Source organism: Ranitomeya variabilis, chromosome 1 (assembly GCF_051348905.1).
Source record: "Ranitomeya variabilis isolate aRanVar5 chromosome 1, aRanVar5.hap1, whole genome shotgun sequence".
In the NCBI taxonomy this organism is placed as follows: domain Eukaryota; kingdom Metazoa; phylum Chordata; class Amphibia; order Anura; family Dendrobatidae; genus Ranitomeya; species Ranitomeya variabilis.
This window is the reverse complement of record NC_135232.1, coordinates 108,279,593-108,303,334: the sequence shown is the minus strand read 5'-3', so window position 1 is coordinate 108,303,334 and position 23,742 is coordinate 108,279,593. Positions and strand designations below refer to the sequence as shown.

The 23,742-nt window shown below is 41.1% G+C and overlaps 1 protein-coding gene across 3 annotated transcripts in view; it reads left to right on the top strand.

Annotated features, from left to right (window-relative positions):
- Window positions 1–23,742, top strand: part of POLK (DNA polymerase kappa) — a 113,161-nt gene that overhangs the window by 21,067 nt on the left and 68,352 nt on the right. For all 3 annotated transcript variants that reach the window (XM_077287377.1, XM_077287383.1, XM_077287392.1), the window contains 4 exons: window positions 13,742–13,908; window positions 17,551–17,670; window positions 21,209–21,361; window positions 21,604–21,735. In XM_077287377.1, coding sequence (XP_077143492.1) covers window positions 13,771–13,908; window positions 17,551–17,670; window positions 21,209–21,361; window positions 21,604–21,735 — 543 coding nt within the window. In that variant the 5' untranslated portion in view covers window positions 13,742–13,770. The remainder of the gene's footprint in view (window positions 1–13,741; window positions 13,909–17,550; window positions 17,671–21,208; window positions 21,362–21,603; window positions 21,736–23,742) is intronic.

The window sequence follows — 23,742 nt, the reverse complement described above, 5'->3', positions numbered from 1 at the left end:
TAAGAGGAATTTTACAAGCATTTTTCTGTAGGATTTTTGGAGAGGATCTGAAGGAAAAAACTTCTCAAACTCCCTATGGACAAAGCCTCACTCTTTTGTGTGAATACAGTTGCGCTCAAAAGTTTACATACCCCTGCAGAATTTTTGCTTTCTTCGCCTTTTTTTCAGAGAATATGAATGATTACACCAAAACTTTTTCTCCACTCATGGTTAGTGGTTGGGTGAAACCATTTATTGTCAAACTACTGCGTTTTCTCTTTTTAAATCATAATGAGAACCCAAAACATCCAAATGACCCTGATCCAGAGTTTTACATACCTGTTATGATCTGGTGACCTTGGAGCCGCATGAGACTTTCTCTGGAGAAGGTGGAACCTGTACTGACTGCAAACCCTAAACTGTCACCGCAACTAGAAGTAGCCGTGGGGTGTACCTAACACATCCTAGACACCTCGACACAGCCGGAGGACTAAATACCCCTATAGATGGAAATGGGAATTCTATCTTGCCTCAGAGCAGAACCCCAAAGGATAGGCAGCCCCCCACAAATATTGACTGTGAATATAAGAGTTAAGACACACACAGGCAGAAAACAGGATTTAGCAAAAGAGGCACCTATAGCTAAATAGAAAAGGATAGGACAGAGTATTAAGCGGTCAGTATTAAAACCCTAAAAATATCCACAGCAGATAATACAAAAATACCACATCTAACTAAAGACATGGAATGTATATCTGCATCTCCTGAGAATCCAACATGACTGAAAAAATCCAAACACAGTCTAAGCTGGACAAAAAACACAATGAATTGCACTGAATTGTAAAGCACACAGCATGTGTGCTGCAGAGACAAAAACCACACACTTATCTTAGCTGAATTGGCAGCAGAACAGGAGGAACCAGACAGAGATGTAACACCTCCAAGAACAATGGACAACTGGCAAGGGCTAATGGAACCTGCACACCTAAATAGCCCAGTCAGAGCTGCAATCAGCAGAAACACCTGCCCAAGATTGCAACCCAGAGGCAACTGCACTACCACCAACAACCACCGGAGGGAGCCCAAGAGCAGAATTCACAACACATACCCCATTTCTTTATACCATGTATTGCCCCCTCTAACATCAATGACAGCTTGAAGTCTTTTGTGGTAGTTGTGGATGTGGTTCTTTATTTTCTCAGATGGTAAAGCTGCCTACTCTTCTTGGCAAAAAGCTTCCAGTTTCTGTAAATTCCTGGGCTGTGTAGCATGAACTACGCGCTTGAAACCTCCCCAGAGTGGCTCAATGATATTGGGGTCATGAGACTGAGATGGCCACTCCAGAACCTTCACTTTGTTCTGCTGTAGCCAATGACAGGTCGACTTGGCCTTGTGTTTTGGCTCGTTGTCATGTTGGAATGTCCAAGTGCGTCCCATGTGCAGCTTCCAGGCTGATGAGTGTAGCCCATTTTTCTTCAAGTGCCTCCTTATTGTGCAAAAGGTGGCTACTTTGAAGAACCTAGAATATAAGACATATTTTCAGTTGTTTCACAATTTTTTGTTAAGGATATAATTCCACATGTGTTAATTCATAGTTTTGACGCCTTCAGTGTGAACGTACAATTTTCATAGTCATCAAAATACAGAAAAATCTTTAAATGAGGTGTGTCCAAACTTTTGGTATATATATATACACTCACCGGCCACTTTATTAGGTACACCATGCTAGTAACGGGTTGGACCCCCTTTTGCCTTCAGAACTGCCTCAATTCTTCGTGGCATAGATTCAACAAGGTGCTGGAAGCATTCCTCAGAGATTTTGGTCCATATTGACATGATGGCATCACACAGTTGCCGCAGATTTGTCGGCTGCACATCCCAAAGATGCTCCATACAAGGCAGGATGGATCCATGCTTTCATGTTGTTTACGCCAAATTCTGACCCTACCATCCGAATGTCGCAGCAGAAATCGAGACTCAGACCAAGCAACGTTTTTCCAATCTTCTACTGTCCAATTTCGATGAGCTTGTACAAATTGTAGCCTCAGTTTCCTGTTCTTAGCTGAAAGGAGTGGTACCCGGTGTGGTCTTCTGCTGCTGTAGCCCATCTGCCTCAAAGTTCGACGCACTGTGCGTTCAGAGATGCTCTTAGGCCTACCTTGGTTGTAACGGGTGGCGATTTGAGTCACTGTTGCCTTTCTATCAGCTCGAACCAGTCTGCCCATTCTCCTCTGACCTCTGGCATCAACAAGGCATTTCCGCCCACAGAACTGCCGCTCACTGGATTTTTTTTCTTTTTCGGACCATTCTCTGTAAACCCTAGAGATGGTTGTGCGTGAAAATCCCAGTAGATCAGCAGTTTCTGAAATACTCAGACCAGCCCTTCTGGCACCAACAACCATGCCACGTTCAAAGGCACTCAAATCACCTTTCTTCCCCATACTGATGCTCGGTTTGAACTGCAGGAGATTGTCTTGACCATGTCTACATGCCTAAATGCACTGAGTTGCCGCCATGTGATTGGCTGATTAGAAATTAAGTGTTAACAAGAAGTTGGACAGGTGTACCTAATAAAGTGGCCGGTGAGTGTATATCTATCTCTCTGGGACCATCGGCGCTTCTGCCTCCCAGGCTTACTCTTCTTTATACATGTTATGGTGGTTGGCTCTGGACTGTCTCGCCCCCTAGAATAAAAAAATGAGCCTTTTGCTAATTGGATCGGATGTGTATGGTGGTACCACTAAGGACGCCTCTATAGCAGTCATATCGTGGCTTTGTGTAAAACAAGTCCTTAGTCAGTTGTCAGCATGATTTTAAAGGGATATTCCAGTTTCAGCATTGATGGTATGTTGTTAGCTAGGCTTTACCATCATTTAAAGGGAATGTGTAATCAGAAAATGACTTTTTCAACATTTTTGTCAATTAACATAAAAATCACATTCTGTATTAAAAATAAAAATGAGGAATGTTTCACATTCATACTTCCTATTTAAAAAAATCCACGTGTAAATTAGGAGAAATGAACAGACCAAGGCCCTAACTAATGAGCATGTCCAAAAGTCATTGTGAAGGAAGGGGGAGCTCTGATCTAACCCATTGTGATTGGTGGATCCTGTGCTATCAGCTGTCATCCCAATCCTGCCTCTGCTGACAATGAGCCTGCTGAAAACTCTTCCAGAAAAAAACAGGAATTATGAGTCTAAAAAAATAGCTTCATTAGCCTTGTTTTTTTTTCATATCATGAGATAGATTATATATATATATATATATATATATATATATATATATATATATCTGCAAAAAAATATGATCTTTAATTATTACTGATGGTTTGTCCTGTGCCCCCACTGATCCTGATAATGAAGGGATCTCGGCACTGATTCTGCGCTGCGCCCCAGCTGGATAGCTTGAAGCGACATTGTGCAGTGAACAGATCTTCGTTCCCTTGATCCATGGGGCTCCCGGCCATCACTAGATGATAGGATCGCTAGGAAATGCCATTACGGTACTTAGTAAGATTGGACTACCCCTTTAAATCATTGTGAAAAAGTGATTACTTGCAGTATATAATCCTGAGATCTGAGTAGCTGTGCTGAAAACCATTATGCCTGGGACAGTGACACATGTCGGACTTTGTACATTGAGCCATTGCATTGCATGTCCTCACACCCGTATCCTGGGTTGTTGATCTAATCACTGGAAATATGCTTTATACCAATATATACAAATGGCTCTGCAATAGCGTAATACTGACTCGAGTAATCTTATACGTTTGTTTTTCCTTGGTCATAAATAAAAAAATGAATAAAGGTCTAAATATAAGAAAAAAACAAGTATGGTACTTTACATCTAAATTAGGCTCCACAGTATGGCCGCCTTATTCGTGTTGTAAACAGTTTATTATTATTGGTGTCACTATTTATTTATTTTTGGCTCATTCAGGCCAATGACAGTTTCTTTTATCATTACACCAAAAGCAATTTTGACAACGGGAAATGAAAAATATTTATCAGCTACACAACCCTAGATCGCCTTCCAGCGCCGCAACAAGAAGTCGTTTCTTCTTTTCTTAGTCTGTAGTCTTATCGAACAATGAAGGATATGGATTATTTATATTTATGCAGAAGCCTTCTAAAAATACACTTTAAAGAGCTGTCGATTTTCACCTGACATTTGGGAAGAGGCAGATAAAGCATTAAAATAACAAATCCGGCGTTAGAGCTAATTCAGACAAACGAACATACGGAGGGTAATGTGCATGCAGAATAAAGATCAAGGTGGCACACGGACCAATAAGAATCAATAGGGTTCTTCAGATGACAATTTCAGTGTGAAAAAAAAGAAAACGTGCTCTAATCTCAGAGTCTTAGCTGAGAGTCACCCATTCAAGTGTATTGAGTTCATATAAAAAAATTGGATCCCATATGAACCAAACTGTATTTGATCATGTACATTTTAAAATGTTGTTGTTTGAAAAATGACAATATGGATAAACATCATCCGACTTTTCTAAATGAAAATGGTTCGATTTTTCATACATTGGTCTGAGCTTTTACCTCCCATGAGGAAGCAGGGTGAAACGCGCGTTGGGGCTCGGCACATGCGGTGACTGAATAATTGGAATGTAATGCTGGCTCTATATTAACTATGTTGAGTACAGTTCGTGACTAAGATTTATTATATGCTTCAATTGCATAGATATTTTGCACTAGCACTTTAATATTCTTATCCTAATATTTACTTTCCTACTGCTTCCTTTTTGAATAGATACTTATTAGTGATGAGCTAATGTGCTCAGCTAAGGTGTTATCAGTGTCTTCGGTGTGCTCGAATAATATGTTCGAGTCCGCGCGCCTGTGGCTGTTAAACAGCTGCAACACATGCAGCCTTGGGGACTCGGACATATTATTTGAGCACACCTAAGACACTCGGTTAGCACACGAGCATGCTCAGATAACACCTTATCCCAGCACGTTCGCTCATCACTAATGCTTATATTATAGGATCAGCCCTAGGTCACACTCCTGTCTTATATGTTTATGTAGACGCCTTTAGACATCTGTCACTTCTACACATACATTACATCTATTGTATATATGCCTGAGCTGGATTTCACTATGTCCCTTGCATTTCTCGTTGTTTATTTTTCCCATCATACTTTATTTGCTTCTGATCATTATAGTATTCATTAGTTGGATGACCCCCACTATTCTATAGGGAGCCCATACTAGCACTTTTCATATGATTACTTTCTATAATGTGTCGCTCATTGTTCTTTGCACATCCAACCCTAAAATATGTATGGGTTTTGATCTTTCCATGACTTGGAAAGTACCGTAATGGTCCTTTCATACCACTGTGCCCGATATCTATGAGTAACTTTTGCTTTTTTTGATTAATGGAATTTATATTTTAATGTTTTCTAAATAAACTTTGTTAATTTATCTTGTAGTTGTATTGCACTATTTTGGTTTCCCAGGGTCTTCCCTAGGGTTCCCATGTTTGTGTTCTATGATTTTGTGCATCCATAGTACTATAATTAATATGCATCTTTATAAGGATAATTGTTGAATAATTTTTCATAACACTGGTGTGAACTTGACCCTAAGGTGTATTCACACCAACCAATGTGTGGTGTTAACTGACCTCCGATTGGGTACATGTTTACGGGTCAATGGTTGCTTAGTAGCCTGTTTACACAGGTAGACCACTCACAGAACAATCAGTAATAGATCTCTCTGAGCACATATGCTATTGAACTCGGCAGCACAAGCTCTGTTTACACAGGAAAATGTGCTGCCGAGAATGAATTTATTTTATTTTTAGGCAAACCAAAAAATTATTTCATCTAACAGGCTAGCATTTAGCTCAGTTGACGTGACTGGCAGCCAGTTTACACGCCATGATTTACATGAAATTCCTAGGAGCGTGTATGCCAGATATTTGTGTATGCTGATATTGGCAGTATCGTCTGACAGTCTAATATGTATTCCTGACAGACCCATGTCAGATGATGTAGGGGGAAACTCATGGATCCGGCCTGATGGATTTTGTTGGCAGAGGAGCACTCCTGTGTATGGGGTTTTTGGCAGATCCAGTTGTCAGCCAAGCGATCCTTCACCTGACAGCAGTCTAATGTGTATGGGGACCTAAAGACTTTGGCGTGACTAGCTATGATCTTTATTTTCAGCAGCACTTTGGCCCCCTCCAACGCCATTCTGCTCCCTTCTCTCCTTCTGTCTTTTCGATGCCTGACTGCTGCAGCCAGTTCGTTATTCTATTTGTGGGCAGAGTTTAGTGATTCCAGATATTTTCGGCTAGTTCATAAATTACAACTTAAGTCGCCAAATTTAGGACAACTTTAAAGGGGTTGTCCACTACTAGGACAACTCCTTAATAAACTAAATGTTTGGCCCAGATAAAATAGTAAAGCCTATACTCCCCCTTCTGTACCAGTGCCGCGTCCCCGGGGAGAGCGAGTGCTGACACCGCGGGAACCGCGTCGGCACGGAAGTATGGGCTTTATTATTTTATTGGGGCCGAACATTTAGTTTACGAAGGACTTGCCCTAGTAGTGGACAACCCCTTAAATGCTGTCCTCCTCTTCCCGGTGTAGTTTTTGCTTATTTCCTCTCATTTTAAAAAAGTTACTACATTTTTGTTCAAAAAGTCACAAAAATGGCTGTCAGGAAAATAGCCAAATTTTGAGCAGAAAATTTATGAACCTCGTGTACAGTTTTGATTTCCTTTTGCCTCATTGAACTTCAACAAATACCACAAGACAAAATAAGGAAAAAACAAAACCTAAATGATGAAGCAACGCTATTGACTAATAAATGAGAGGAGACTGGCGGGTACTTGGCAAAGAAGAGTAATGAGAGGTTCAGTAAGTATCAGCTATTGATTGATTTTTATTTTTATAGCACACTTGGGCCATACATTGATTGATAGTGTGGAGAAGCCTTTTATCGGCAGATGTATAGTGCTTTAATGGACCCCGTAACATGGAATGATGGTATGGCCCAGAGCCTCCTGAGATGGCGGACCACAGCGAGTACAGAGTAGAGACCCCTTCTGTATTCTGTTCCTGGCCATCTCGATTTTGCAGGTGCAGCGTCCACAATGCAGTAATAAAACCCTGAAATGTGACCGCCATACTGCTGTCTGATCCAACCTTGCTGTTTAACTCCTTTTACCCTCTTCCCACATGCACAAATAATGTGCTCGCATTAAGAAGGACGTTTTGCACATAAAACCTGACACTGCTGCTCGGATTTGATTGCGGAGACTCTGGATGTCTGGCTTTGCTGACAGTTCTCTCTCTGAAATGTGCATGTTGTGTGGAGGCTGAAGTGTCTAAATTGATCTTGACGTGAACCTCCGCTGCGAAGACACGGTTCCCTGCAGTGCCGAGACGCGCTTCCAACAAATCTCTCTCCTCATTCAAAGAGTAATCAGATTGACTCGTGCGCCTTCTAATAGACACATGAATGCCCCCTAGAGAAAAACAATATGGCGCACTCGTTTTGATGAATGTTTAGATTCGGAAGTGAACTCCATCTTCTGAAGAACTGCAAGTCGCTGCCAAGAACCCACTTAAACTTTACTTTTATATAAAGGACCCACTAGGCTTTGTAACCCCCAATTTAGTTTGTCCAAAGCAAAACACCACTCTTAAAGGAAATTTGTTAGCAGGATTTCACTCCCAAATTATTTATATGTGCATGCAGCTCTTTGTGTCCAGCAATACCTTTACATGGCCAGTCCATTCCTCCGTTACTGAGAAATCCGTGTTTGACTTGATATGAAATGAGTTTGATAGATTGGAAACCTCTGTCACTCCAGCTCTATTCCCTGCCCATCGCCACTGCCTTTATTCTCCACTGACGACCACTATGCTGTGTTACTTCAGGCAAAGGAGTCATCAGTCAGGCAGGAGGAGGCTGCGCTGGGCTCAGTATAGAGCTGGAGTGACAGAGGCTTCAGATCTATAAATAGTTCTTCAGCTTAATTTGCATATTAATTGTTTATAGACCTGAAGTATCTGTCATTCAATCTCTGTTCCATGCCCAGTGCTGCCGCCTCCTGCTTGACTGATGGGCTCAATGCTGTGTTCCTTCAGGCAAAGGAGACCTCGTCAAGTAGGCGGAGTTAGCACTGGACGGGGAATAGAGCTGGAGTGACAAAGGCTTCAGATCTATAAATAGCTTTTCTGCCTCATTGGCATATCAATTCAAACGCTGATTTCTCAGAAATGGAGGGTCGGACATATGATGCAAAGGTATGGCTAGATTTGTCGTTGAAATAGCTACATGGAAATGTAAATAGTTTGGGGTTGAAATCCTGCTGACAAATTACTTATATATCTCTATAGAATGATTGTTTTCCTTACCTCTACTAAAGATCTGTAACAATTTGTAAGAATGTTATTATGAGCAGGTTGGCTATATCTACTACCGCTATTTTGGGGGTATTCCTAAATCCAGTTGCGGGTTGTGCACTTTTTTTCCATTAGCAGTGGATAAAGAGAGCACATACATGCTGGACAACCCCTTCTTTCATTCTCTGTTGAGAGGCACCATTTGACATCCACCATTCCAGGGGGTTGGGGGTCATAGGTGCCAGAGGTGGTCCCACAAGTGAAAATAAGTTTAGAATATACTTATGTTTACTCCCAGTGATTTAGGTCTATTATGACACGGGCAAACATTATTAAGTGGCTGCAGTTCTCCTTATTTTTATGTTTTCCATGAAAACTCATACTTTTGTTAATCAAATGAGTTGCCAAATGAATTAAAAATCTAGTCCAGACATTGACAAGGTTCGAAAAAAATATTTTTATTTGAAATAATTAATTTTCTCCTTCAAACTTTGCTTTCGTCAAAGAATGCTCCCTTTGCAGCAATTACAGCATAGCAAACCTTTGGCATACTAGCAGTTAATTTGCTGAGGTAATCTAGAGAAATGTCACCCCATGCTTCCAGAACCCTTCCCACAAGTTGGTTTGGCTTGATGGGCACTTTTCGCGTACCATATGGTCAAGCTGCTCCCACAACAGCTCAATGGAGTTGAGATCTGGTGACTGCGCTGGCCACTCCATTAGGCCGGTTTCACACGTCAGTGGCTCCGGTACGTGAGGTGACAGTTTCCTCACGTACCGGAGACACTGACACACGTAGACCCATAAAAATCAATGCATCTGTTCAGATGTCCTTGATTTTTTGCGGACCGTGTCTCCGTGTGCCAAACACGGAGACATGTCCGTGTTCGTGGGAGCGCACGTATTACACGGACCCATTAAAGTCAATGGGTCCGTGTAAAACACGGACCTCACACGGACGTTCTCCTTCTGGGGTCCGTGTGCGTGCAGGAGACAGCGCTACAGTAAGCGCTGTCCCCCCAACATGGTGCTGAAGCCGCGATTCATATGTTCCCTGCAGCAGCGTTTGCTGCAGAGAAAATATGAATAATAGTGTTTAAAATAAAGATCTATGTGTCCCCCGCCCTCCCACCCCCTGTGCGCCCCCCCGCTTTTCAGAAAATACTCACCCCACTCCCACGTTGGCTGTCACTCCTTCCTCTCTGCCCCGCGCCTCCTACTGTATGCGGTCACGTGGGGCCGCTCATTTACAATCATGAATAGTCGGCTCCGCCCCTATGGGAGGTGGAGCCACATATTCATGACTGTAAATGATCGGCCCCACGTGACCGCATACACTAGAAGCTTCGGCCAGACCAGGAAGCAGCGAGGGAGGCGGGTAAGTATTTTCTGAACAGCGGGGGGGGGGCGCACAGGGGGTGGGGGGGGCGGCGGACACATAGATCTTTATTTTAAACACTATTATTCATATTTTCTCTGCAGCAAACGCTGCTGCAGGGAACATATGAATCGCGGCTTCAGCACGATGCAGGGTACCACACGCGTGGGTACCACACGCTCCGTGTGGTACCCACTCGCCATACGGGTGGCACACGTGTGCCGCACGTATGGCCTACGTGAGTTCCCAGGCACACGGACACGGATAACTCCGGTACCGATTTATTCCGGTACCGGAATTATCTGGACGTGTGGGACAGCCCTTACAGATAGAGTACCAGCTGCCTGCTTGTTCCCTAAATAGTTCTTGCATAATTTGGAGATGTGCTTTGGGTCATTGTCTTGTTATAGGATGAAAATGGCTCCAATCAAGCGCTGTCCACAGGGCATGGCATGGTGTTGCAAAATGGAGTGATAGCCTTCCTTATTTAAAATCCCTTTTACCTTGTACAAATCTCCCACTTTACAAGCACCAAAGCAACCCCAGACCATCACATTACCTCCACCATGCTTGACAGATGGCGTCAGACACTCATCCAGCATCTTTACAGTTGTTCTGCGTCTCACAAATGTTCTTCTGTGTTATCCAGACACCTCAAACTTAGATTCGTCTGTCCATAACACTTTTTTTCAATCTTCCTCTGTCCAATGTCTGTGTTCTTTTGCCCATATTAATCTTTTCCTTTTATTAGCCAGTCTCAGATATAGCTTTTTCTTTGCCACTCTGCCCTGAAGGCCAGCATTCCGGAGTCACCTCTTCACTGTAGACGTTGACACTGGCGTTTTGCATGTGCTATTTAATGAAGCTGCCAGTTGAGGACCTGTGAGGTGTCGATTTCTCAAACTACAGATTCTAATGTACTTGTCTTGTTGCTCAGTTGTGCAGCAGGGCCTCCCACTTTTCTTTCTACTCTGGTTACAGCTTGTTTGTGCTCTCCCCTGAAGGGAGTAGTACACACCATTGTAGGAAATTTTCAGTTCCTTGGCAATTTCTCGCATGGAATAGCCTTCATTTCTAAGAACAAGAATAGACTGTCGAGTTTCACATGAAAGTTCTTTTTTCTGGCCATTTTGAGAGTTTAATGGAACCAACAAATGTAATGCTCTAGATTCTCAACTAGCTCAAAGGAAGGTCAGGTTTATAGGTTCTCTAATCAGCCAAACTGTTTTCAGCTGTGCTAACATACTTGCACAAGGGTTTTCAAGAGTATTCTAACCATCCATTAGCCTTCTTACACAGTTAGCAAACACAAAGTACCATAAGAACACTGGAGTGTGATGGTTGTTGGAAATGTGCCTCTATACACCTATGAAGATCTTGCATTACAAACCAGACATTTGCAGCTAGAATAGTCATTTACCACATTAACAATGCATAGAGTGTATTTCTGAATCAGTTAATGTTAGCTTAATAATAAAGGAAATTTCTGAGTGACCCTAAACTTTGGAATGGTAGTGTGTGTGTATATATATATATATATATATATATATATATATATATATATATATATATATATATATATATATATATATATATATATATATATATATAGCACATATATATTCTCCAAATTGCTGCCATCTGTGGGCAGGCATGCCTCGATTTCATGCAGTAGGACAATATGACAATGGAAATGTGGATACAAATTTCTCCAAAAGTTTAGATTGTGTAATAGAAATAGGTAATATATTAAACAGGATTTAATTTAGTGATAGCAATCTACTGGCAAAGGCCGTAAAAACCTGAAGTGCTTGGACTGATTTCCTAACTAAGGAAGTTCATTGCTTGGGGCTCTAATATGGAGTGTTAATGCTGGACACGCTGTTAGGCCGGCGTCACACTAACGTAGAATACGTCTGAGTATTATGCGATAAAACATCACATAGCACTCGGACCAGTGTTAATCTATGGGGCAGCTCACATAAGAGTTTATTTTCTCAGCCAGTATTCGGCATTCGTGTAATATCGCAGCATGCTGCGACTGTCACTGAGACTCGGCCAAGACTCGCCAATGCAAGCCTATGGGTGTGAGAAAAAAACGTCCAGCGCTCGGACCATGCGATTGCTGTCCGATTTTTATGCATCGGTGTCCTTTGAACAGCCAGCAATTCATCTGCCGCATACAGTAAAATCAAAGAGTGACAGGTTGGAATAGAATAGATATATACACATAGTATACTGTATATAGATGTCAGTGACACACACATGTATATATGTAAATATATTACATAGATAGATGGAAAGTCGGTAATTCAGCAGCCTCGTAGTGTAAAATCACAGCAGGAACCGACAGGATAGAAGAGATGGATTACACTAAGTAAATACACATAGAATAGGTAGATATACAGATGTGTGTGACAAATACAATTAGTACAGTATTCGTGCAGCTTAATGTACATGTATTTAATTAATTTAAGATTATTTTTGTGAAAAAAAAAATGGTGTGGGCTCCTTCGTTATTTTCGTAACCAGCAGAGGGAAAGCCGACGGCTGGGGGCCGATGTTTATAGCCAGGCAAGAGGGTAATACCCACGGAGCTTACCAAGTTATTAATATCAGCTCACAGCTGTATACTTAGCCTTTACTGGCTATTAAAATGGGAGACCATAAAAACAAATGATGTAAGGTCCCCCTATAATTAATAACCAGCAAAGGCTATGCAGACAGCTGTGGGCTGATATTAATAGCCTAGGAAGGGGGCATGGATACTGCCCCCCCAGTCTAAAAACATCAGCTCTCAGCCGCCCCAGAAAAGGCGCATCTCTAAGATGTGCCAATTCTGGGACTTAGCCTCACGCTTCCCACTTGCCCTGTAACGGAGGCAAGTGGGGTGATAGTTGGGGGGGTTTGATGTCACCTTTGTATTGTCAAGTGACATCAAGCCCCGAGGTTAGTAAAGGAGAGGAATCAATAAGATGCCCCCATTACTAACCCCATAGTCACATTGGAAACACAGACACCCAGAAAAAAGAAAAAAAGAATGACACAGACTCCTTTAATAAATGTTAATTAAACCATACTTATGACCTCGCCCATTCCCCTGACTCCCTCGTCATCTGCAAAAGTTTAAAAAAAAAACAATATTCCTCACCTTTCCGCAGAGATGCTGCTAATCCATTTGTCCCACGGTGGGGTCTAGCTCTGCTGCATCTAGATGGCAGGCTGCATTGTTGCATGATGCGACCATATAGCCTGTCATCTAGCAGAGACACTTCTGCCATGTTCATCAATAGAGCAATATTTGTAGTTGCACATCACTGATCAGTCAGCAGTAGGCAACAAACAGCTCAACACCTCTCCAGAGACTCTTTATATATATATATATATATATATATATATATATATATATATATATAGTGTGATCCAACAGAATATCTCGCCTCTCCGCTCAATCAAGCATTATATCACTCCTCTAAGCCCCTGTAAATGCAGCCTAATCCTGCAGTATATCACTGTTCTCACCCCCATCCTGCTGTACATTTCTTTTCTCAGCCCTCCTATACATAGCCCCATCCTGCAGTACATACTACCTTTTAGCACCTCTATATACATCGCCATCTTGCAGTACATCTCTCATCTCAGCCCCTCTATACAGCCCAATCCAACAGTACATATCTCATTCTAATTACCAGCATATTGCTTTCTGGTATGAATCTGTTTTCTAATGTTAGAAACTCCGCCCCTTCAGGTGACATAATCTTTTTTACCAATAGAGTCCAAAGAGTCTCCATTGTTTGGCATTTAGGGGGCAGGTTATGGCCATGTTTTACAGAAATGGTGCGTTTTAAAATATGACATGAATGTCACTTTTTTTGTTTTTATAATTTGTCTCTATATGATTTACGTTTTGTTAATGTCTCCACCTGTACTCATTTTCTATTATTTTAAAGTAACCTGGTGTGAAGAACATGCTAATAATTGTTTGAGAACTGTCTTCATCACAGGTGGTGACCCACAATCTGAAATTCAGAAAATGGATCACCAAGAAGAGAAAGACACTGCTCCGAGCAATGAGGGCTTTCAGTTCACAATGGGTCTTAATGACAACAAGGCGGGAATGGAAGGTTTGGATAAGGAGAAGATCAATAAAATCATAATGGAAGCCACAAAAGTGAGTAAATATACAGTCATGGCCAAAAGTATTCACACCCCTGCAATTCTGTCAGATAATACTCAGTTTCTTCCTGAAAATGATTGCAAACACAAATTCTTTGCTATTATTACAGTATCTTCATTTAATTTGTCTTAAATGAAAAAACACAAAAAGAATTGTCCTAAAGCCAAATTGGATATAATTCCACACCAAACATAAAAAAGGGGGTGGACAAAAGTATTGGCACTGTTCGAAAAATCATGTGATGCTTCTCTAATTTGTGTAATTAACAGCACCTGTAACTTACCTGTGGCACCTAACAGGTGTTGTCAATAACTAAATCACACTTGCAGGCAGTTGACATGGCTTAAAGTTGACTCAACCTCTGTCCTGTGTCCTTGTGTGTACCACATTGAGCATGGAGAAAAGAAAGAAGACCAAAGAACTGTCTGAGGACTTGAGAAACCAAATTGTGAGGAAGCATGAGCAATCTCAAGGCTACAAGTCCATCTCCAAAGACCTGAATGTTCCTGTGTCTACCGTGCGCAGTGTCATCAAGAAGGTTAAAGCCCATGGCACTGTGGCTAACCTCTCTAGATGTGGACGGAAAAGAAAAATTGACAAGAGATTTCAATGCAAGATTGTGCGGATGTTGGATAAAGAACCTCAACTAACATCCAAACAAGTTCAAGCTGCCCTGCACTCCGAGGGTACAACAGTGTTAACCCGTACTATCCGTCGGTGTCTGAATGAAAAGGGACTGTATGTTAGGAGACCCAGGAAGACCCCACTTCTTACCCCGAGACATAAAAAAGCCAGGCTGGAGTTTGCCAAAACTTACCTGAAAAAGCCTAAAACGTTTTGGGAGAATGTTCTCTGGTCAGATGAGACAAAAGTAGAGCTTTTTGGGCAAAGGCATCAACATAGAGTTTACAGGAGAAAAAATGAGGCATTCAAAGAAAAGAACACGGTCCCTACAGTCAAACATTGCGGAGGTTCCCTGATGTTTTGGGGTTGCTTTGCTGCCTCTGGCACTGGACTGCTTGACCGTGTGCATGGCATTATGAAGTCTGAAGACTACCAACAAATTTTGCAGCATAATGTAGGGCCCAGTGTGAGAAAGCTGGGTCTCCCTCAGAGGTCATGGGTCTTCCAGCAGGACAATGACCCAAAACACACTTCAAAAAGCACTAGAAAATGGTTTGAGAGAAAGCACTGGAGACTTCTAAGGTGGCCAGCAATGAGTCCAGACCTGAATCCCATAGAACACCTGTGAAGAGATCTAAAAATGGCAGTTTGGAGAAGGCACCCTTCAAATATCAGGGACCTGGAGCAGTTTGCCAAAGAAGAATGGTCTAAAATTCCAGCAGAACAGTGTAAGAAACTCATTGATGGTTACCGGAAGCGGTTGGTCGCAGTTATTTTGGCTAAAGGTTGTGCAACAAAGTATTAGGCTGAGGGTGCCAATACTTTTGTCTGGCCCATTTTTGGAGTTTTGTGTGAAATGATCAATGTTTTGCTTTTTGCTTCATTCTCTTTTGTGTTTTTTCATTTAAGACTAATTAAATGAAGATAATAATACCAAAGAATTTGTGATTGCAATCATTTTCAGGAAGAAACTGAGTATTATCTGACAGAATTGCAGGGGTGTCAATACTTTTGGCCATGAATGTACATGATGTACGTGGTGAATTATCCTACAGCACAAATGTTCATCACCTTGTAGCATCAGGCTGTAATTCACTGCACCTTGCCATTGCCATATCCAGTAATTGTGCTAATGTTTAATTGCCACTTTACAGTATTTCAAAAATAATAGAAATTAATTGAAAAAATAAGGAGTATTTCCTGTCTTTGCAAGTTCATGAAAATTGAATGCTGCTGTCGTCACATACATTATTTCCACAATCCTAACTTTTTTTTTCTGGGGTGCACAAGTTACTGGAGATACACCAGCATATGGCTTATGTTTGTATGTATGTATGTATGTATATCAACATTGAAACTGCAAAACTAAGATGGATGAGACATGGAATGATGGAAATAAAAGGTTGGATAGACCTGCAAAGTAAAAGAGAGTTGAAACTAAATGTTATAAACCTCTCAATTAATTTAGTATCGAGTATGAATGCCACACACAGAAGTACCTTATTTTTCAGACTATAAGACGCATCGGATCATAAGACTCACCTAGGTTCTAGAGGAGGAAAATTTTAAGCAAACAATGTGGTCAATTCTGTACTAATATCTCCTATTCTAGTATATATATCTCCCCAATCCACGTATACACGTAATGAGTTTGGGCATCTTTAAGGAGTTGTCCAATCTGAAAAATGTATGGCATACTAAAAATGCCCAGTGCGTGCAGGTCCCATCCCGTGACCCACATCTATTTTACTACTGGGGCTCGTACTTTCAGGAATGACTGCAGATATTTAGTTCTCTTCATTTATTTATTTTGGAGCTCTCATAATTTTTAAGGCGTCCATAGAAACAAGTGAAAGGAACCGTTCTCATGATAGATTTAGGTCACAGTGATGGGACTAAAATGTATTAAACCTTTAAGGTACTTATCGATATGCCATAAATGTCCCAGATAGGACAGCCTCCAGAACCGTAAAACATCTTGTTAAAATTTACATGCGTCTTATAGTCTGCAGCTAGTAAGGTCTACAGGGCCAGACCTCCTTAAATCATACAGCATTGATGTACTATCTCTGTGTTTTCGGAAATATATCTCCCATAAATATTGGATCAATGCAAACCCCAATCTTAATCACTGACCACTGGCTCCAAAAGGTCTGGGAGCTGTGCCTTGATCGGAGGAAGCTCTTTGGTTTGGAAATATACTTCTCTGCCTCTGAATAAATGAATCCTGGCAGATCTCCTGTTATTACCTGGTCACTGCAGGAGGTCCTTACTTCAATGGAGGTTGAAGTGTCTGCTCTCTCTCACTTCCCCAGTTATAATTACCATAACACACACACTTTAGCCAGCTGTACACTTTAGTAAAAGGAGTATCCATGGCATACTGTAAATGAAAGACCTTACACGTGTAAGGCATCAAGCACATGGTTGATTCCCAGAATAAATGCACTTGTGCTCTTTATGAACTTGTGTACAACTAAAGTGACCTTATGTCACAACTGGGAAAGTATGAGATCTTGTAGATTATGCACTTTATTTTTTGGCACAACCCTCATTACCCCCTCCCTATTTTTACATTTACATCACCTGGGTAGTTTTAATATTAATATTTTGTTTCTTAATTTTTATTGTCCAAACCTGCGTGCGTCTTATAGTCCAAAAAATATAGTAGTTACCTGTGATTTCATGCCATTCAGACTTGTCTCAGCACCCAAAACAAAAATGGCCACGGTTAGCAGTAGCTATATTTAGTAAATATTCTTTATTCACTGTATTGAAAAGTTATTATCGAGGTTAAGATTTTTGATAAAATTATAACGTTATCTGCAATTGGATGGTCCCGTTTTTTTTTCATTTTTGTACAAGTTTTGAGAATGTAATAGTCTGATAACATAATTTAATAAAATCCAGGATGAAGCACGCCAGTTTCAGTGTAAAAGGAGCACATTATGGAGAAACGCAGACACACAGGAACCCTATTTTTACAGTGATGCCTTGATCTGTGTATTACAGGGTTCCAAATTTTACGACAATGAACTAAAGAAAGACCAACAAGTAAATCAGCGCATCGAGAAAATGCTGCAACAAAAATCTCTGCTGACCAGTGCACAAATAAAGACAGCTCAAATGCAGGTACAGTAATGCTCCAACTTCTGCATCATCCTGGTGAACAATTCATAGGTTTTAAAATTAATTTTTAAGTTATTTTTGTTTCTGTTTTCTGACCCCTGTGCTGGCAGATCTTTCACCTTCTGTGCACACATTGCATAGTGATGATGATTTTGATTTTCTGCACCAAAAACTAGAGTGTTGGCTGGAAAAACCTTGTGAAAAATAATTTTAGTTTTTACATGCATTTTTTTAATGCGTTTTACTTACATTTTACCCTATTTATTTGAATGGGTTGAATATGCGACAAAAACACTGAAAGAATTTACATGCTGCAAATGTGGAAAAAGACTCTGTAATTGTTCAAATCTGCAAGAAAAAAAATCTGCATCATGTGCATGAGACTTTGATGTGAACAAGTCCTTAAATAGGTGTCCATTAATCTCTGTCCATTGCCTTAGAGCAGTGTTGCCCCAACTCTGGTCCTCAAGAGCCTCCACCAGAGCATGTTTTCAGGATCCCCTTTGTATTGGCCGGGTGATAGTTCCATCACCTGTGCAATATTAAGGAAATCCTGAAAACATGATCTGTCGGTGGCTCTTGAGGACCAGAGTTGGGGAACCCAGCCATAGGGTATCTTCACACGTCAGTATTTTGCATCAGTGTATGCCAAAACCAGGGGTGAAACTTAAACTTGAAACCTTGACACCTGATCTGTATTGTGGAGATACTCCTGGTTTTGGCATACAAATACTGATCAGAAATACGGGTGTGTGAATAAAACCTTAGAAGATCCTGTAACGTTTGTTTCCAAGAATAGTGCACCATTTTGTACTATTCATGCTTTGGTCACTTGCCATCTTGCTTTTTTTTACTTCATGTTTTGACTCCGATGGCCCAGTTGTTGGAACTTCACATAAAGGGGTTTGTCATTGTGCACAGGATAGGTGGTAACTTGCAGAACACTAGGGGTGGGGGTCCCACCACTTGGACCCCTACTGATCCTGATAAGATTCACTGCCTGAACCCATCAATGACCATTCATGTTCCCCATCAAGTTCTTCATTGCCTATGTCACCACCGGAGATGGTACAGTGCTGTGAATTTATGCTTTTGTGCCTTTTTTTTATATTCTCCAGGTCTTCTGGGCAAAAATGAATTTTTAAGTTCCAATCCCTTTCCCTTCAGAATATTGTGACAAGGACAAAAATGTCTTTAAAATTTGAAGGCCTCTGTTGCCACCATCTTGGTGGCTTCACAGGAGATCATTATTTGTATCTTATATTGCAATGCTGAAGTATTACAGCATATAGTACAAATGATCAAGTGATCACAGATTCAAGTCCCCTAGGGGAACTAAAAAGTAAAAATAGAAAATAATAATAATTAAAAATAACATTAAAAAAATCAAACAAATATAAAAGTTTGAATCTTCCCCCTTCTTTCATCTATCCTAAATTACAGATATTGAAACTATTTAAAAAAAACATCTAGTATTGCCATGTCTGTAAAAGTCTGATTTATCAAAAATATTAAATTTAACCCAAAAGTTAAGTGCCCTAAAGTGGAAACCCCTCGCCTCACCCCACCAAAAAAATTAAGAATCATCACTTTTTGGTTGCCGCACCCCTTCCTGTAGATAAAAAAATAAATAAATTTCTGTTCCCCAAAGCATAAATTAAAAAATAAATATATATCATATATAAATTTTGCAATTGCCAGAATTATACTGGAAAGTTTACCACATTTCCATTATGTACTTCTTCTAAATCCATGTTACTGATTATTTTTTTTTACCTTTTTAATAACGTTTTAGTTTCACAACTTTTATCTTGAAAGCGACAAAGTCCTCTTTACACGTTTGCCTTTCACACTTGATAACACAAGGACCGGATTGTACTTTGTTTCAAACCTCAATTTATCCTGTGTTTCTTTTTTTTTTCCTGGTTTGCTGAAAATCTTGAAGGTCAAGGTTTCACAGTGCTTGACCGGCAGCTATTAAATAATGTCCTATTGTTCGTCAGACGAGTGTGTTGTAAGCCAGTCATAGGTTCTGGTCATGCCGGGATCAAGAGTTTTATGAGTTTTGAAAATCATAAGACAAAGCCGGAATGCACTCAATCATTAATACCAGCGTGAAGAAGGTCTCAAAAACAAACACGCAGCTTTCCACAAATTGTCTCCAACTGTGTACGGAGTGTAAAAAAAAATGTAGAATTATACATTTTTATGTTCATCTTTTGATACTTTATTTGTCCAGCATTCATGAAGGACCTGGGCACAGTGTTCGTATAAAGGCGTTGGTCACCTTTTGAGTACTTTTTTTTTTTTTTTTACTTTGTATAAAAATTTTTTTGTGTGAAACATAATTTTCGAAATTGGGATTCATTACACGTTTTGCATTATTTTTGCTTTTACGAGCTCTGTTTTTCTGTACATTCAACTATGGTCTGTGTCCATACATCTTCTAAGAGGAGCTAAAATAAGACGGTCACAGACTCTTTTGTTAGGCCTTCAGAACGAGCTCACTGACCGGCTCACAGGCAAAGAGGTCGGCCACTTTCTCTTGTGAGTGCAGCTTTCCTCGCATGCTGGAAAACAATTCTGTCCATACAGTGTCCACCGATGGAGGAACACGCGACCAGACCCGTCCAGCAGCCTCATCCACTAGAAAAGCGGGTTTCCTATGTAGGAGTTTTTCTTGTGGAGGAGGCTTCTAAAAGCAAAAAAATGTAAAATATGCAGTGAATCCCAACTGCAAAATTTTTTTTTTCTTCTGTGCTTCAAATGCATATATTTAATTAAAATAAACCTGTCCCCAACCCCTTTAAAAAAGCAGGTCAGTGAATTTTTGTTCTCATCCATGCAGGCAACTAATTGTCTATCACATTATGTACCTCTTTTACTTATGGTGTGCTTGTTTCCTGCTGTCCAGCCTTCACTTTGCTTCTATTCAAACTCCATCTTAATCTCCAGATTTCAACCTGCATTTTATTCTTTTAGGCTCTGCTAAAAATTCTATAATGCCTCAGAGCAACATCGCACCAGAGCCACTGCCATCTCTGGCTTCCTAGATAACACTGATTATCCTTTCCTATATATTCTTTCTAAATGAGGCAATATATCTTTAGTATAAAGTCATTATGACACTGCAACAGGAGCTGTGTAAACATAATCAGTAACTGTGATAGAAGTCCGTTTTTGTGTCCTACGTTGTGGAGAACTTCAGTGGTACAGTCCAGGCAGTTTCATCATATGGGCACTTTTGGAGATTGGGAGGGTCACCGGGGGTAATGGTGCCGTTCCCATGAGAGTAAATGACTTAACTGAACAGAGGTATGCCATGATTTTCCAGATCGAAAGGAACAAATGTAAGGAAATACTATCTGAATTAGATATATTGGTGATTAGTTACTGCAGAATCATCAGCACTTAGACACTATTTTACCTGAGACATACAGCAACCATTATTTTCATTAGCAATGTCTCATTTTTATGGAAGATTTATAAGAGAAGTGTGTACACCTGTTCAGCAATTTTCTTCAATGACCATTTTACATAGGTGGACAAACTGGCTTTGGAACTTGAGCGGAGTCGTGACCTGAGTCGTGTCATTGTACATGTTGACATGGATGCATTTTACGCAGCAGTGGAAATGCGAGATAATCCTGAACTGAAGGACAAACCCATGGCTGTGGGATCCATGAGCATGCTGGTGGGTAGAGGTGAAATCTCTAGCACTATTGTTAGTCATTGGTTCTCTATACATAAATCATATTCATGGTTTTCTTTAAATTGTGTTGTTGTGTTTGCAGGCGGGAGCTGGCACTCAAAGTAACCACAGAATATGAATATATATATATAATACATACATATATATATATAGAAACTATATATTGCCCCCTGATCTTAACAAACGCATTCATTTATGCCTTTTCATTTTTTTTTTCTATGAAGTCCACATCAAACTATTTGGCAAGAAGATTTGGTGTACGGGCAGCTATGCCAGGATTCATTGCAAAGAAGTTGTGTCCAGCTTTACATATTGTTCCACTAAACTTTGACAAGTATCGGGCAGTAAGTAAAGAGGTATGTACCAGAATGGGAGAAAAAAACATTTGGCTCAGATTACCGTAATAGGAAAACTTATAACTTCTTAACTCATTACTAGACCTCTTTAAGGATTTCTGACTAAATTGGAACTTTAAAGATAAATGAACTCCGCTGCATTCTGCATGCACTTAGGTAATTGTGAACAATAAGTATATGAATTTTGAAATACAGAATTCCTAGATTTGTTTTTGTTTTTTTAAGCTCAACATTTTAAAAGGGAATCTGTCAGTAACATTAACCTTTCACCCAAACCGCATATAGGGGCATTCAGGTCTTTTAAATGTAGATCCATCAACGTCTTTTATCTGTTGCTGCATTTCTGAGAAATTGCTGTTTTAATTAAAATGCAGATGAAACACTAAGGCTACGTTCACATTTGCGTTGTGCGCCGCAGCGTCGGCGCCGCAGCGCACAACGCAAACAAAAACGCGGCAAAACGCACGCTAAAACGCTGCGTTTTGCGCCGCATGCGTCCTTTTTGGCCGAAAGTTGGACGCAAAAAAAATGCAACTTGAAGCGTTTCTTGCGTCCAACGCTTGCGGCCATGCGGCGCAAAACGCAGCACAACGCATGTCCATGCGCCCCCATGTTAAATATAGGGGCGCATGACGCATGCGGCGACGCTGCGGCGCCCGACGCTGCGGCGCTGACCGCAAATGTGAACGTAGCCTTAGTCCTGAGGATAAATAAGCTGCAGATGGGGAGGCAGAGGCTCCTTAAGTACTCTATCACTCCCAGAACACATGGAACAACAGTTTACGTATTAATTAAAATTACTTAGGAGTGCAGCAACAGATATCTACTATATAATTGTCTAAGGGTCACTTCCGTCTTTCTGTCTGTCTGTCCTTCTGTCTGTCACGGATATTCATTGGTCGCGGCCTCTGTCTGTCATGGAATCCAAGTTGCTGATTGGTCGTGGCAAAACGCCCACAACCATTGCCACGACCAATCAGCGACGCGCACAGACCGGAAGATAATGGCCGCTCCTTACTCCCCGCACTCACTGCCCGGCGCCTGCATACACCCCTCCGGTCACCGCTTACACAGGGTTAATGCCGGCGGTAACGGACTGCGTTATGCCGCGGGTAACTCACTCCGTTACCACTGCTATTAACCCTGTGTGACCAAGTTTTTTACTATTGACGCAGCCTATGCAGCGTCAATAGTAAAAACATCTAATGTTAAAAATAATAATAATAAAAAAAAAAGATTATATACTCACCTACGCCGCTTTTCCCGCTCCTCGCGATGCAAGCGGCACGTTCCGGTGGCAAGGATGGTCTGGCAGAAGGACCTGCCGTGACGTCTTGGTCATGTGACCGCGACGTCATCACAAGGCCTGCGCGGAAAGGACCTGCCGTGACGTCACGGTCATGTGACCGCTACACGGTCATGTGACAGCGACGTTATCACACCCTGGGACCGGAAGCTGCCGCCTGCATCCCAGACAGGCGACAGAGCTACAACGCGCCTGCGGAAGGTGAGTATATGTTTTTTTTTTAACCTGTGTCATACGTGGCTGGGCAATATACTACATGGGCTGTGCAATATACTACGTGGCTGGGCAATATACTACGTGGCTGGGCAATATACTACGTGGCTGGGCAATATACTACGTGGCTGGGCAATATACTACGTGGCTGGGCAATATACTACATGGGCTGTGCAATATACTACGTGGCTGGGCAATATACTACGTGGCTGGGCAATATACTACGTGGCTGGGCAATATACTACGTGGCTGGGCAATATACTACGTGGCTGGGCAATATACTACGTCACTGGGCAATATACAATGTAACTGGGCAATATACTACGTGGCTGGGCAATATACAATGTAACTGGGCAATATACTACGTGGCTCTGTGCTGTATGCTACGTCACTGGGCAATATACTACGTCACTGGGCAATATACTACGTGGCTGGGCAATATACTACGTCACTGGGCAATATACAATGTAACTGGGCAATATACTACG